General features: G+C 40.2%; 1 protein-coding gene across 4 annotated transcripts in view; it reads left to right on the top strand.

Annotated features, from left to right (window-relative positions):
- Positions 1–14,806, top strand: part of FMN1 (formin 1) — a 156,558-nt gene that overhangs the window by 109,368 nt on the left and 32,384 nt on the right. For all 4 annotated transcript variants that reach the window (XM_082239372.1, XM_082239370.1, XM_082239371.1 and 1 more), the window contains 5 exons: positions 559–647; positions 1,895–2,024; positions 2,534–2,680; positions 6,981–7,040; positions 7,857–7,977. In XM_082239372.1, the coding sequence (XP_082095498.1) occupies positions 559–647; positions 1,895–2,024; positions 2,534–2,680; positions 6,981–7,040; positions 7,857–7,977 (547 nt within the window). The remainder of the gene's footprint in view (positions 1–558; positions 648–1,894; positions 2,025–2,533; positions 2,681–6,980; positions 7,041–7,856; positions 7,978–14,806) is intronic.

Raw genomic sequence — 14,806 nt, 5'->3', positions numbered from 1 at the left:
GTATTTAATAATAATGTGTGCCAGGCTGTGTATATATTACGAGCCTAAAGTGCAGCCTGGTTGTTCTTTTTTCCAATTCAGTCTGTGGCTTATTTGCGGGAAAATGCAACAGAACACAGAATTTCATAAGACACAACAGGATAGATGTGGACTACAGCTAATGTCATGTGTACACTGCTTCCCAAACCAGTGGTGGGAGCACCCAGGATGAAGAGTGAACAAGAATGTGAACAAGAATTAGCTAAGAATTATACTAGCAATTCAAATCTAATTGTTGTCCATGGTATGCTAAATTGTGTCAAGTGAAACAAAATTGCTTCTACATTGAAAATACCTTATTAGGAAAACCTATCCTGTTCATGTTGCATGTATGGTTCTGTCAGTCTCTGTTTGTAGGTGGGACAGCAGCACATACCTCTGAATTCTGCCCCTTTCTCCTTGCCACTCCAAGAAGTATTTAGTGATTCCAAAGATGTGGGCATTGAAACACATTGGGTTGTTTTTTTCTCTTGAGGCTAAGAAAACTCATTACTGTTTTTTTCCCCATTGGAATTGCAGAGAGCGCAGAAGGATGAACTGGAGAAAATAAAGCAGCATTATGACACTTCAAAAGAAGAAGAAGTGAAGCTTCTTGATAAACCAGAACAGTAAGATGGTCCAGGGGTCCTACCATAGGTTCCTATCATTCAAACAAGTCTTTGGAAAGCAGGACAGTTGGATCAGCACTGCATAGAATAGAATAGAATTGTTCAAAGAAGCTCCCATGTGCCATATTGTGAAATACCCATCCCAACACTAGAAAGCCCATTCTGACGGATGTCCACTTATACTTCTGTTGGAAATCTCAAAAGGCCGATATTCCATAAAATTTGGCACTTTATTCTATTGCTGAACTTTTAAAATTAACTTACGCCTACTTTCCTGTCCTTTCCAACCTCCTGCTTCTTTTCCTAGCAAAATGTTCTAAGCTTCCCACTGGTATTCATTAAATATAGCAGATATGGATTTAAAAACAAATGCACCACTCCAGTAGGCCAAAGGCTCAGAACAGTCTTTGTTTCATACAGTGGCTCCATTCGCACATTACACTGAGCCAAAGTACGGCTAAGCACAAATATGCAGCTCATGGAGAGGAGATTGCAGCTGGTTTGCTTCTCCCCAGTCCTTTCATCTCAGCCCAGTGTGGTGGTGTTTGAACCTAGGTTCATGGTTCACCTCTCTCCTCCTTAACCACTGGTTGTCACCATGAGATTGGGTTCAGATGACATGCTAAACCCTTATCCACTGTGACACACGTAGGGGGTGGAAGAGAAGTAGGGGAAGTCCTGTTGTGAACACAAGAGTGCAAAATGCATTGTGGTCCTTGTTTCGTTAATCTTTACAAGATCACTGCATTAGGGCTGGCAGAACAATATTACTCTTGATTTCTGTGTTGGGACCAACAGCATAAAGTTGAGTCCCATGGCACTCAATGTGACTTTCTCTCTACAAATTGTGTTTGGAGTGAACCCTAGAAATGGCTGAACTCCTGGGTTCGTATTCAGATCTGGAAGCAATCTGCTCTCTTTGTCAAACAACCGCAGTAGAGCGAGGGGGACACACACAGTTTATATAGAACTGTTCCCGGCCAGCAGAGTGCAGTATCTCTCCCTATGTCTCGTTCTTGTTCATGCTGTTTCTCATGTACATTAACTGCAATGTTGAAGTTTTAAGTCTGTCCATTCTCCTTTCATGGTAAATAGCAGCATGCACCATATCTTGTATCATTTAAATCACACAAAAAACTAATTTTATGAAAGGAATTTGACATTATTAGCTGATAAATTGTATTGGATGAATGTAAAATTAGGTAAATAGGGAACTTTTGTGTTATTTTTTCCACCTATTTTTGCAGGTTTCTATATGAGTTATCCCAGATCTCCAATTTCGCAGAACGTGCTCGATGTATAATCTTTCAGTCTGTCTTCAATGAAGGAATAACTGCAGTCCGTCGTAAAGCTGATATTATTAACCGTGTTTCTAAGGTAGTTGTCAGAACTGATTGTAAATTTGTGGTGAAATAATGGATCTGGGCTGGTTCTAAAGCAACTTTACAATAATATGTCTTCAAATATAGTGGGGGAGGGCGGAGAAGAAAATACAGCAATACAACTCACATTTCATCACCAGAAAATGTATTAATTTACTTTTCATTTCTTATTTAAGACATTTGTGTCCCACCTTTCCTTAAGAAATCCAAGATGACTAACAATGCAAAAGCAATGAAAATATTTTTAGAACAATGGCAGCATAAACGCAGTGGCTTCATTGCACAGATCCAGCTGTGAAAGCATTAAGAAATAATGTTTACCTTTAGGTTTCTGGATTCAAACTTTAATCAGAAATTGAAAAGCTGCTTTTGAAAGATTTCAGTGCAATTCTATTTCATTCTACACCAAAGCATTCATAAGTGTAAAAAGAGGCTAACATTTGAATGGTATGTATGTACTCGTCCTCTGCTTTCCGATATTAAACACTGGCATTCTTCTTTCAGGATTTGCTGGATATAAAAAGTGTGAAAGACATTTTAGGATTGATCCTGGCTTTTGGAAATTACATGAATGGAGGGAACAGGACGCGTGGTCAAGCAGATGGGTTTGGTTTGGAAATACTTCCCAAACTAAAGGATGTTAAAAGTAGAGTAAGTAGTTTTTGGTGTGTTTTTTAATAGAATTTTATTTAAAATTGGCATTTTAAGCAAAGGTCTGCCAAGTGCCAATGTTTCTCTCTTTCTTCCTACAATTCTTTGCTTTTCTTTATGCCTGAGACACAGGCACTGGGATATAGCCTTTCTCCATACAAATTAATGGGTGTTTCTTATTGCTACAGCTTCACCACTACAAGCAGCCATCCCCAGTAGCAAATGACAAGTGAGTTCTTGAACTCACTGGGGACTTTGCCATTAAAAAAAACCAAAACCCAGCTCCACAATAACGTATGCACATATTCTTGTCTCCAGTGTAAGAAAATAGATCTCACAGTTTCGGACATGGATTACAACATTCATGAGTGAGATTCACAGGGCATCGCTTCAGAACTTTAAAGAATTGATTCAGAAGCACGACTCATTTGCCGTTTTCCATTCCCAACTTTTATTTATGTGGAAAAAAATATTTTTATACTGCTGCTCATAAAAAGCGTCGGGGTGGTTTACAGCAGTCATACATAAAACCATACAATAAAATTCATATAAAAATTTTATAATCAGATCTCAGCTCACTATTATAGAAAGGTGTGTTCTTTAATTGCCTTCCTAACTTGGTGGAATAGAAACACTTTCAGCAGGTGTTTGAAACAGAAAGTGTTGCTGAGTGTTCCGCAGGACTGAAGGCTCAGTCACTGGTGGAGGAAGAGGAGTGGGCCGCCCCTGGCAGCGCAATCCCAGTAGGGTGCCATCGTGGCTGCCCCCCTGCCTGCGCTGGGCGCCATGCTCCTACAAGTGGCATGCCCCGCCACCAGGACACGTGCACACCAGTCCAGACCCCCACTGGCTCTCCGCCCCCCAGTGCCGGAGCATGAAACTCGCCACTGGGCTCGGTTTCTTGTTGTCAAATGAACCTTACCAACTCAGAGAACAACCCAACATTGCTCCTGCAGGCAATTTCAGAGATTGAGCTAGAGTGGAATGGTTCAGGCATCCCCTAAGGTGCCATGGACCTAAGTTCTTCTGGGCATTGAAAATTAACACAAGGACTTTGGACCGGGCTTGGTGGTAGATGGGCAACCTGTTCAGATGTTTTAGCAGTAGCATTACATTTTATCCACCAGGTGTCCCCATCAGCAGTTTGACTGCTGAATTCTGCACCAGCTGGAGCTTCTAAACCAAGAGCATCTCCACAAAAAGCCATGTTACAGTAATCCAGCCTCAAGCTCACCCATGAATGGACTACCATAGTCAAGCTATCGCTGGCCTGGAATGGGTATAGCTGGCAAATCAGACGAAGCTGTTAAAAGGCATTCCTAGCCTCATTTTGTGCAATGTAGCTATCAATTTCTTACACAAAGGATGCTCTGCTAACCAGTGCTTGTATCCAAAGGTGCATTTCTGCACACATAAAGTATCTCTTGGTCTTGCTCAGCTTCATGCACAAGCAGAACTGCTAGAATGGCAGAGCTCGGGGGGGAGGAGGAGGAGGAGCGCCATCACCTCCCCCAATTCTTGAAGGGTAGTTCGTTAAAGGACTCTGAGGGGCATCGCCTCGTCCGAAACCTACGAAGGCTAGGCTCCCCCTGTTGGTGCTTAACCCTTCCCGGTTAGACCGGATAGTCTGTTAGGGCCAATGCCCAAGGCCAATACCGCTCTTACCTGTAATCAAGAAAGTTGTGGCCATTTTCGCCCATTAACCTAAATACTGGTATCCGGTGTCTTTATATACTCCATCTGGGGAGGGGGCGGGAATTGCCACGCAAAAGAAGTACTGAATAATAAAACAGGAGTGCGATTTTATAAGCATCTACTGGCTCAATGGGTCTTACTACCAAATAAGTGAGTATAGGATTGCAGCATTAATCCTAAACATTTGTGGAACTTAGTGGGACTTGCTACTGAACAGACATGCATAGTCAGATGCTGTTGGGAGTCTTAGGTCCATTCTGCGCTGCCGGTCGAGTTACCAGTTAGGTTGTGTTGCATGGTTCTTTAAAAAAAATATTTAGAACAAGCAGTTAAGAATTTTGATGCTGCACAATGGTATTAAAATTAAAATGAATACACGGACCCTGAATTTAATACATTCTATTGATGTATTTTGCACAGCGAAATCCTATCTCAGTAGCTTTTGGTATGCTATTCAAAAGCAAATGCACACTTCAAAGGCATTCCATATATAATACAGTTCAATGTCTTTCTCTTTGTGCTATTTAATAATTTCCTGTAACTAGTGATTTCATACCTAAAGCACAGTTTATCCGTCTCCCTAGTTAATCTTCACTGAATTGATTCAGTACCCTGCGTAATAAAGGAACCATGTCAAACAAATAGTGCAAGATAAGAAAAACATTTTATTTTACGTAAAATGTTTTCTTTTGACTGAATTTGCATTTGTTCACTTAAATGACTGTGTGATATTTACAGGACACTCCACAAATCTATTTGTAATAATCTGTTTGATGCCCTTTTCTTTTGCATTGCATAAGATTGCTCACTATTTCAGACATCTAGATAATGGGCAGATAATGTAAGGCCTGTAGGCTATATAGGGGTTTTTAGTCCCTTTAAAAGGCCAAGTTACACCTGGCAGTAGTGCAGAGGTAAATAGGTCAGAAGGTGAGCATCAGAGCTTTTTTTTCCAGCTGGAACTCAGTTCCGGCACCTCTCAGGTGAGTGTCATTGCCATTATAAGAGATCAAGGGCGGTGATTGTGGTGAGCTCCAGAACCTCTTTTTCTTAAAAAACATAATAGCACCGGTGCATGTGTAGGTTAACCTGTCATAGGCTTATGCTACCAATCCCAGGGGTGGTGTTAGGAGGTAGACTGGGGGCTGAGCCCCAAGTCTCCTGCCTATCTGCATTTTCAGCTTATCTTTAAAACCTGTCTTATGACCCTTCCAGAAAAACCTGCATGCCAGTCCCTTAACTGCTAGTTTAGAACAGTACATTTTTGTATTGGCCTCTGTAGGTTCATTGCCGCCTTCCCCAATCTGGTGCTCTCCAAATGTTTTGGACTACAGTTCCCATCCCAGTGAAGAGGGATGAACAGGGATGATGGGAACTGCAGGCTAAAACTTACGGAAGGCACTAGGTTAAGGAAGGCTGGTCCCGTAAATCTCATAGTAACGTAACATGCCATGTGATTAGGGAGACATAGTATTGTCACCATCCTTCCTCATCTGCTCTTCTCTGCTAAGTGAACTGCAGTGACCCTCATGGAGCTGATACATTAGGGATTGGGAGCAACTAGAAGCACCAGTGATTGCTGTCACACTATTGCTGATGCAAAGAAACCAGTTGTTCCTCTTTTTTCTAGGTAAGGCAGGGATGGAGAACATGTAGTCCTCCAGATGTTGCTGGATTCCAAGTCTCATCAGGCCCAGTCAACATGGCAAATAGCTCTGGATGATAAAAGTTACAGGTGTCCAACCACATCTGAAGGGTCACAGTTTCTCCACCACTGTTTTAAGGGGACTAAGAAGTTCAATACTGGAATGAGCAATTAGGCTTAAGGCGTTGCTCATTGTCCTGGAGACAGCAACAATTGAACCTTAGTTACTTCAAAAAGCCATTTGCCTTGGTTACTACAAAAAGGTCCCTTGTCTCATTAGAGATATTGAGTAGCTGACTGTCCAGATTGCATGAAATACTGCCCATGATGGTGCCATTGGTCCAGTTGAGATGCACTGCCAGCATGGGAAGTACCTGTATTATATGACCAGCCCAAATGATGGACAATTTAGCACATTGCTACAATTTTGTATACTATTTTAAATTGTTGTAAGGAACTTAAAAAAAAATAGTATACATCTTTGACCTTTAGAAAGGTGCAGTATAAATGTTAGTATAAGTCAATACATTATATGATATGGGGCCCACCATTAGGAATTTTCCAGTCCTGGCAAGGATAAGACCATGGTGGAGTCTGGTGGAAACAGGATAGCCAGGATTGACAGGCAAGGCACTTGTATGCACTCAAAAGCCACAGGTCAGAAAGCACGTGAGGTCAGAGGCACATCCTTCAGAACCCTGGACAGGTCTGAGGCAAGAGATAACTCGATCTGACCAGGGATGGTTGCTGACTGAGCTCATATTGCCTGAGCACACACAAACCAGGCTCTGCTCCCTTGCTGGAGAACAGAGAGACTCCTGGCACTCCATCTTGGTTGCAACTAAACATAATATACAAATGGAGACAGGTCTTTTTCTGTGTATGTTTGTTTTAAACGGCAGTACTTCTAAAAGTGTTCTCATTGCCTCTCTACTGTTTGGAATCTTTCCCCTCTTTTAGGATACTAATATCAGCCTTGTGGACTATGTTGTGATATATTACCTACGCCATTGTGACAAGGTAAATTATTTTGTTGCATTCACTATTTACGGTAAATCGTGTGTTGGTACATTGCTTAAGAGAATGAATAGCCATGATCCAAGGGTTTTGTGATGTTCTGTTCGCAAATAACTTCCCCTTTGAGAAAGAAAACATAGAAGCCCACAGGAACCCTAGTTCAATAGGCAATTCCCACTGTGTATGCCTGTATCTTGGATCATGGGGGGGGGGTTAAAATAGGTTAATGCAAGTATACAAATGGGATTCAGAATAATCCGGACACAACACAGTTGCCCTTTTCTTTTTTGGCCAAAGTTATTGAGTCAAAATCTACACTTCTGACATGAGTTTTCTTGGCAGCTATCCTTGTATCACAAGGGTACTCTGTTAGGTACTCTATAAATTAGCTTCTCCCGATTTCCATTTTATTTTATTAAGATTTCAACTTGGTGCCCACCTCCCAGCAGTTTCAACTTGAAAATTGCTTGGCATCCTGTTCTCCATTGTGTTTGATAAAGCCATGTGCAGAATTCCAGCTCCAGATATTAAAATTCCATTAGCACATTGCATAGCCTTTCCTCTCTTTTTTGCTGTATTATCTTAGAACAAATTTTAGTGCATAAGCTGCATATATGAGCAACAGTTTATTTTTCCGCTTTAATCTTTAAACTACGTAAGAAGAGGGGGAAAGACTGAATAAATGCTGCACTTACAATCTATTGGTTCTATTTATTTGATCACATTGATAGGTTCACATTTAGGGAACAATGGCTTGTTTTGTCAGAAAATCTTAACACTATTATAGCTACCAGGTTTTTTTTTCTTTGTCTTGTTTAGGATGCGGGAACAGAAAGGAGTGTGTTTCCTCTACCAGAACCACAGGATTTCTTCCAAGCATCGCAAGTTAAGTTTGAAGACCTAATAAAAGACTTGAGAAAACTGAAGAGAGATCTAGAAGGTAAATAAGGACCAGGTACCATTTAAAAATCTGCAGCCAATCTTCTGTATGTTATATTGGAAGTAAGTCCCCCTAAAATCTATTAAGCTTCCATAAATTTGCATAGGATTGCAGCCTTACTGCTTAACAATCCAAGCTTAGCCATGTCTACTCAGAAGTAAGTTGTATTGAATTCAGTACACCCAGGCAAGTGAGGTTGGGATTGCAGCCCGTTATTAGTGCTTATTCCTGAAACCAAACTTAAAGGTTATGCTGTTCAATGGTCTGTCCCAGGAGTAGACTTCTTATTTCAAAGCCAGTGACAAATACTTTTCTTAATATCACATTCAGTTCTTCATTCCCAAAGGAAATCTGCAGGAAATGTGTGAATTCCAAGCAAATTTATTCTAATTTCTCTGGGGGGCTCTGAATTTAACCTTGCAAATCGATGAGCCCAATAACCTGTATACTTGTCTCTCTAGTTCAGTAATGTGCAATAATCATGTGAAGGACTGTTCATTGTTCACAGAAATGGAGAATAAAATAAGCAGTTTGGGCACAGTCAAAATAATTGCATGCAAATAGAGATGGTGCTTGCCGATTAAAGAGAAATTCTACTCCTAAAGAACCAAGAAAAGGCCCCTTTTAAAAGGAAGAGTGGCTTGACTGTTTGACAGAAGGAGCTACTCAAGAGGAGGAAGGCACAGTTGCACACAAATTGTCCTTACTTGTATATGGGCATTTTATTCTCCAGGTATTCCAGGAAAGGAAACAAAGAAGTTCACATCTAGTGCTTTGGCCACAATGACTCAAACTAAAGTTTCACTGATATTTTAACTAACAGACTAGCAAAATTAAATTATTTGGGCCCATAAACTGAGGGATAAATTTACTCCTTGAAGAATAGGGAATAATCTATATAATAATATTGGTCTCACTGTCCTTGAAATAAAGCTTTCTATGTATATTGAATGAAAGGATTCTGTTAAGGTTAAACAATAAAAGTCTTCACAAAATAATTTATTATTCCAGTTAGACATGGCTGAATTAGCCTATAGTCCCCTTAAAGAAAGTTTCAAAGGTCAGCTGTGGTAAGGAAGTATCAATTGTTATTTATTCATCTTTGGCATACATGAATGCTCTATCTCCTCTCATCTCTTAGCTCTGTAAAACCCTTGGCCTGCCCTCTCTTGTGCTAGATTGTGCTGAAACGTGATCTGTGTTTGGTCTTCTGTTTTTCCAAATGTGTAGTCCTGGTGCTCTAGATTTCATTCTTGCTGGCCGTGCTTCAAGACTTTGACATGCTTATGATGTCAATGACAGTTACAAAACTAAGGCAGAAAGAAAAGCAGAATGCTGATTTCACTTTTCATCTTTTCCAGCCTGTTTAAACTGAGGAGTTTGTTAGACTCTTTGTTTCTACAGCAGCTGATGATTTCACTAAATATTGGATAGAAATTATGCATGCACTTCTCTAGCATACATGCTACTTTGCTTTGCATGGGACATAAAGTTCCATGTGCCTTATCAACCTGAGTGAAGTGCATTTGGTTGAATTCATTTAGTCAAGAGAGCTCTGTGTAGGGGACAGGGGAGAGCAGGCCATTTTCACTAAAGGAAGACATTTTGCCAACCACAAAGAAGATCACAAGCCTAGGCACAAGAGCTGCTCAATGGGAAGCTTCATCTAGCAACTTCTCTAGAGAGAGAGACATCATTCCTACAGATTCAGATTCTGGCATATTCCCATTTCATGGGTTCGACACATTTTGGCAGGGGCGGCACATCCTGTTTCACTGCTTGAGGTGAAACAGGACGTCCTGCCTTGCCAGCTCTACTGCCAGCAGAAAAGTGGCACTGGTGGAGAAGCGGTGTTGGCATTGTGTCGATTTCTGGCGATATCTCACGTGCTCCACAAGATGCCATGCAGTTTCATTGAGCTCTCACTGCAAATGGTTGCGGATGCTGCCACTGCTTCTCCACTAGGCTGTCTGCAGTGGCTTTGCCTGTGGGGATTCTGCTGCCTGGGGAGGCAGATTCACCCTGCCTGGTGGCTGTGCCAGCCCTGCATTTGGTTGTCCTGCTAGAGGTGTTCCTTGTTTAAATGAAAGAGAAGGTGGTACAGCTGTCAAGTGCCAGGAAGGAAGAAACTTTGTTTGGGGCACCATGCTTATCTGTCAGACCTAAACAACTTAGACAAAACCTCACTGGGATCACTCTTCTCATTAAGTTCTATTGTGTTATTGTTTGAACTGTTGCAGTGCTTCATTTGGTGTTTAGCTGATAGTCCTTTGCTAAGCAATGCCAGGTTGAGGGACTTGTGTTCTGTGCTTCCACTGGTGAAGAGATTGAGTCTGCCCAGAAGAGGTGTCTCGGAGGTGAAGACTGTGCTCTGCTGACCTCCAAAAATGGGAATTCACAGTAAATAAATAAATAAAAGTTTTCCCCCCGTATAACATTGTAGAAAATTCTGCATGGAATATTTTAACTGAAGAGCATTTTGTTTTTTGGTACATATACAAAAGATCTGATGAGCATCTGTAGTTTATGGTAGCCATTAAAAACCTGTGGCTGCTGGCAAAATGCGAGTGAAAGCTTAAAGCTGAAACAGATGTGATTTGCAAAAAAATATGTTGGAAGAGGCATAGGTCCAGACAAACAAAGTCATTCATATATATGTTATTTGGACAAGATTAAGTTCTCTGTATTATAGGTATATAGATCCAAAAATAGATGTATGGTGGAACTGTTAAATTTGTAGTTGTGATTTTATTAATGTTTATGAGTTCCCAGATTTGCATACGATTGGCTTGGGCTATATTAGCTTATTAAATGTTACAGTTCTTGAATTCATTTGGGGGAGCATTCTGAAATGTGGGATCTGTCCTTAGCAATTGGTGTGGACATACAAATAATATTTAATTTTTTAAAAAATAACAAAAGTAATTTCTGTGAGTAAACAAAGAAAGAAAAGGGAAAAAGGTGTTACTTTTTCACATCAGAAAAGCAAACAAATTATGATGGAAGACAAGCAATTTTGCAGTAAGATCTCAGCTATAGTGAGATCTTACTCAAATCTCAAAATGCTGTTAAGAGATTCCTTCTAAATAAAGTAAAATGTAGAAGCTAAGAATCCACATCATCTGTTCACAACAGAGTTAAATGACTCTGCTCTGTCTCTAGTTTTAAATTCCAAGACCCTACGGAACCAAGAGTTCAAACACAAACGGGACCACTGGTATTTTTATCCTTTACTTGGGTTTTCTCACTTGAGATTTTAAAGCTATAATATCAGCTAATACATAGTCAAACATATTTTAAGGGATAAAGGATAGTATTGTAGATGAAACAACCAAAACCATACGTGTAATATATATATATATAAATCAAGCCCACCCCAGTAAAAGGCAAGCTGAAAATAAGGGTCCAAAGACTTGGGGTACCTAAGAATGTTTTTGCCTGGCTCCTAAAAGCAAATAGTGATACCACCAAGCATGCCTGCCTGGGGAGAGCAGTACATAAACAGGGAGCCACCACTGAAAAAGAAAGAAGTGTTTGGATTTGATATCCCGCTTTATCACTACCCGAAGGAGTCTCAAAGCGGCTAACATTCTCCTTTCCCTTCTTTCCCCACAACAAACACTCTGTGAGGTGAGTGAGGCTGAGAGACTTCAAAGAAGTGTGACTGGCCCAAGGTCACCCAGCAGCTGCATGTGGAGGAGTGGGGAAGCGAACCAGGTTCACCAGATTAGGAGTCTACCACTCTTAACCACACTGGCTTCATGACACCTGGAGGACACCACATAAGCTATCCCTGGAATAGGCAGATCTGAGCTACATGGAGCATTGGTCTGATTTACGCAGCTTCCTATATTCCTAGGACTCCTATCAGCCCCAGCCAACATGGTCAATGATCGGGGTGGTGGTAGTTGTGGTCCAAAAACACCCGGAGGGCACCAGGTTAGAGAAGCCAGCTTTGGAACAAGAATGTTATTTCTCAGTGTAAGACATAAAATACATTGGGGATGGGGAGAGCAATTGGGAGAAATGGAATTGGCCCAAGAGGATGATGTAAACTTTATATCCAGTAATACACACAGTTCCAAAGCCAGTATATCGGAAAGGATTTTTTCTAGTTAACAGTCAGCGTAATATTAAACTATGAATGACTCAAGTGAAGAGCTCTTTACTGGTATTTCGGTTTATAATTGTTACATTCTCCATTTCTCCCTTTTCAAATGTTTGGCTGCAACATTTCCAAAATCTAAACAATAGCTTTAAAGCAAATAGAGTGTCCAGAGTCTTAGATGTGTTGCTATGGTGTGAAAAATATTTAACTTTGCTAGCAGTTTTTGTTTTGTTTGCTTTTAGCTTGATTTATTTTTGGGATGCTTCTTAATATAATAGTTTAAGGTGGTTTGTAAAACTCGAGATGTCAAATACTGCTTTGCTTTGCCAAGCTCTTTAAGCCAAAAAAACTTTAACTTGAACGTAAGTTCTGCTGGATCAAACCAAAGGTTTATCTGCTATCTTCTTTCCAACAACTTTCGAGAAACCCACAATTTAACCAGTTTGTGTGCCTAAGTTAATTTTAAAAGTGCCAGATATGTATGGTTTAACCAGTATTGGAAAAACAGAATATTTCATATATAAGCTAATAGTCTTTTAATCATGCCTAAACCGTAGACTTTGAAAGATCAATTTTCATCTCTCTTTTCAAACGATGTTGAAACTTTAGCCCATACTACGTCAAAGTTCATGTTCATATCTGCTACATTTTGCACCAGTATTCTGCTGATGCTGAACCAGTTCTGACCCCCAAACAGGCTGAGATTCATTTATTTAGCATGCAAGCCTAAAGCGCCAGTCCTAGGTCATTTTGTTTTGTTGGTTTTCAGAGCACCAAGTATTTGACCAGTTCACATAGACACAGGGGTGCAGTTTTTATAGGCGGTGATGATCAATTCAGGTGCAGTTTTGTCTTCTGTAAATCTGCATTAGCTTTATTGGACATTTCTGTGTGGAAGGATTCTATGAGACTGGCTGCATTCAGATGCCTCATCAAACCAAGACTGTAAAAGCCCAAGCATGATTTGTTTTTGTTTTTTTAATCTAAATCTATGTTTTCTACTTTGCACAAGGTACCTTTGCCTTCTTTTCTTTTCTTTTCTTTTCTTTTCTTTTCTTTTCTTTTTTTGCAATTCTCTCCTCCACCTCTCACACCATATTCCAGAACTTTCCTGAAGGTTTCCAAACCCTCAGGAGAGGCATTTGAGGCATTGGGGGGGGCAACAGGAGTCTTTGGTAGAGTGACGGTGCAAAAGCCCTGTTGTGAGAACAGACTTCTACATTCATACCTTGAATCCCAAACACCTTGCAAGTCAAACGTTTTGGCTCCCAAATGCCACAATCCTGGAAGTGAGTGTTCCGGTTTGCGAATGTTGTTTGGAACCTGAACATCCAGCATGGGTTCCAAGGGTTCTGATTGACTGCAGGAACTTCCTGCAGCCAATTGGAAGCCGTGCCTTGATTTCCAAACGTTTTGGAAGTCGAACGGACTTCCAGAACGGATTCCATTCGACTGTAATGGCAGTAATCACATAAAAAACTGGTTGCTATAAACATATTTGGTACTTAGGAATTAATTGTGGATGAAGTAGAAGCAAAAGATATGTAGTCAGTTTCTGAGCTCAATTCTGTTGTTTCATAACTCTCGGTGTGTATGTGTTACTTTCAGTTTAAAATAATTGTATTTTTTATAAAGTCACTTTTACAAAAATAATTGTTATAAACAGCAAAAAACAACAACAAGCTATGTGTGTTAAAATCATATAAAATAATACAAACCTAGCAGCTAATAACAAATAATACCAATCTTTTCAGTATTATTTCCTTAGAAAAATAATTTATGCCCTGAGTTTAACGTCCCAATTATAAAGCTTCTGTCCAGGAGGCACATGGTTTCAAATGGACTATGAAATAAGCATGTCTTTAACAATCCTGTGATGGTATTAACTGTCAGGCTCTGAGCAGACATTAGGAGATACACAAACAGTAGTGGCTGTTAGAAACTTTCACTGGTGTGTAATTCATGAAGGATAGTATCAGTGACAGGTTTACAGGGGTCCATGCTGTTAAATACTTGGGTTCACTGTCAGGATGATTCCCATAAGCGCTACTGGTAGGTCCTAGTATTTGTTCAGCAATTCACTCTTATCAACACTGAACTATTTCTAGTTTTACATTTACTTTTAAAATGACACTTAGAAATACCAACTCCCTCCTGATTGACACTGCAGTACCCCTTACATGAAGGTTTGTTTATATGTAATGATTCTTTGGACAGATTTACAAGTGTCTGTGGAGTTTTAAAAGACAATTTGCCCAACAGGCATTAAGCGAGAGACACTCAGCTTTGTAAATATTTTAGTTTGTTTGGGGATTTTTCCCCTCAGGTTGAGCCAAATACCCCATTAAATCTGTAGAGAGTGGCAAACTGCTAATCAGCAGCTCAAGCTATGTTTGAACATTTTGCTAATGATTTCTAAGCTTTGCCGTGGGAACCACAATATACATCTAACAGTACGCAAGTTGAGGAATTTTAAGGAATGCCTCTCATTACATTCCATACACATTTTGCAGTATAGATAATTTTAATACTCGTTTTAAGGTTGATGCAGCCGACACACGGCAGGCATCCAGAAAATCTATTTAAAAATGTACTGTGGCAAAAATGTACTGTGGCAAGCATAAAGCTGCTTGCACATGATGCTAACTAGTTGTATTTAATACTAAATTGGAACGGGCTCTCTCTTAAGAAACCCCATCACTCTTATATGTTGATCTGCAA

Source organism: Podarcis vaucheri (genome assembly GCF_965113315.1).
Source record: "Podarcis vaucheri genome assembly, chromosome: 1".
NCBI lineage: Eukaryota > Metazoa > Chordata > Lepidosauria > Squamata > Lacertidae > Podarcis > Podarcis vaucheri.
This window is presented reverse-complemented; position numbering and strand designations above follow the sequence as displayed.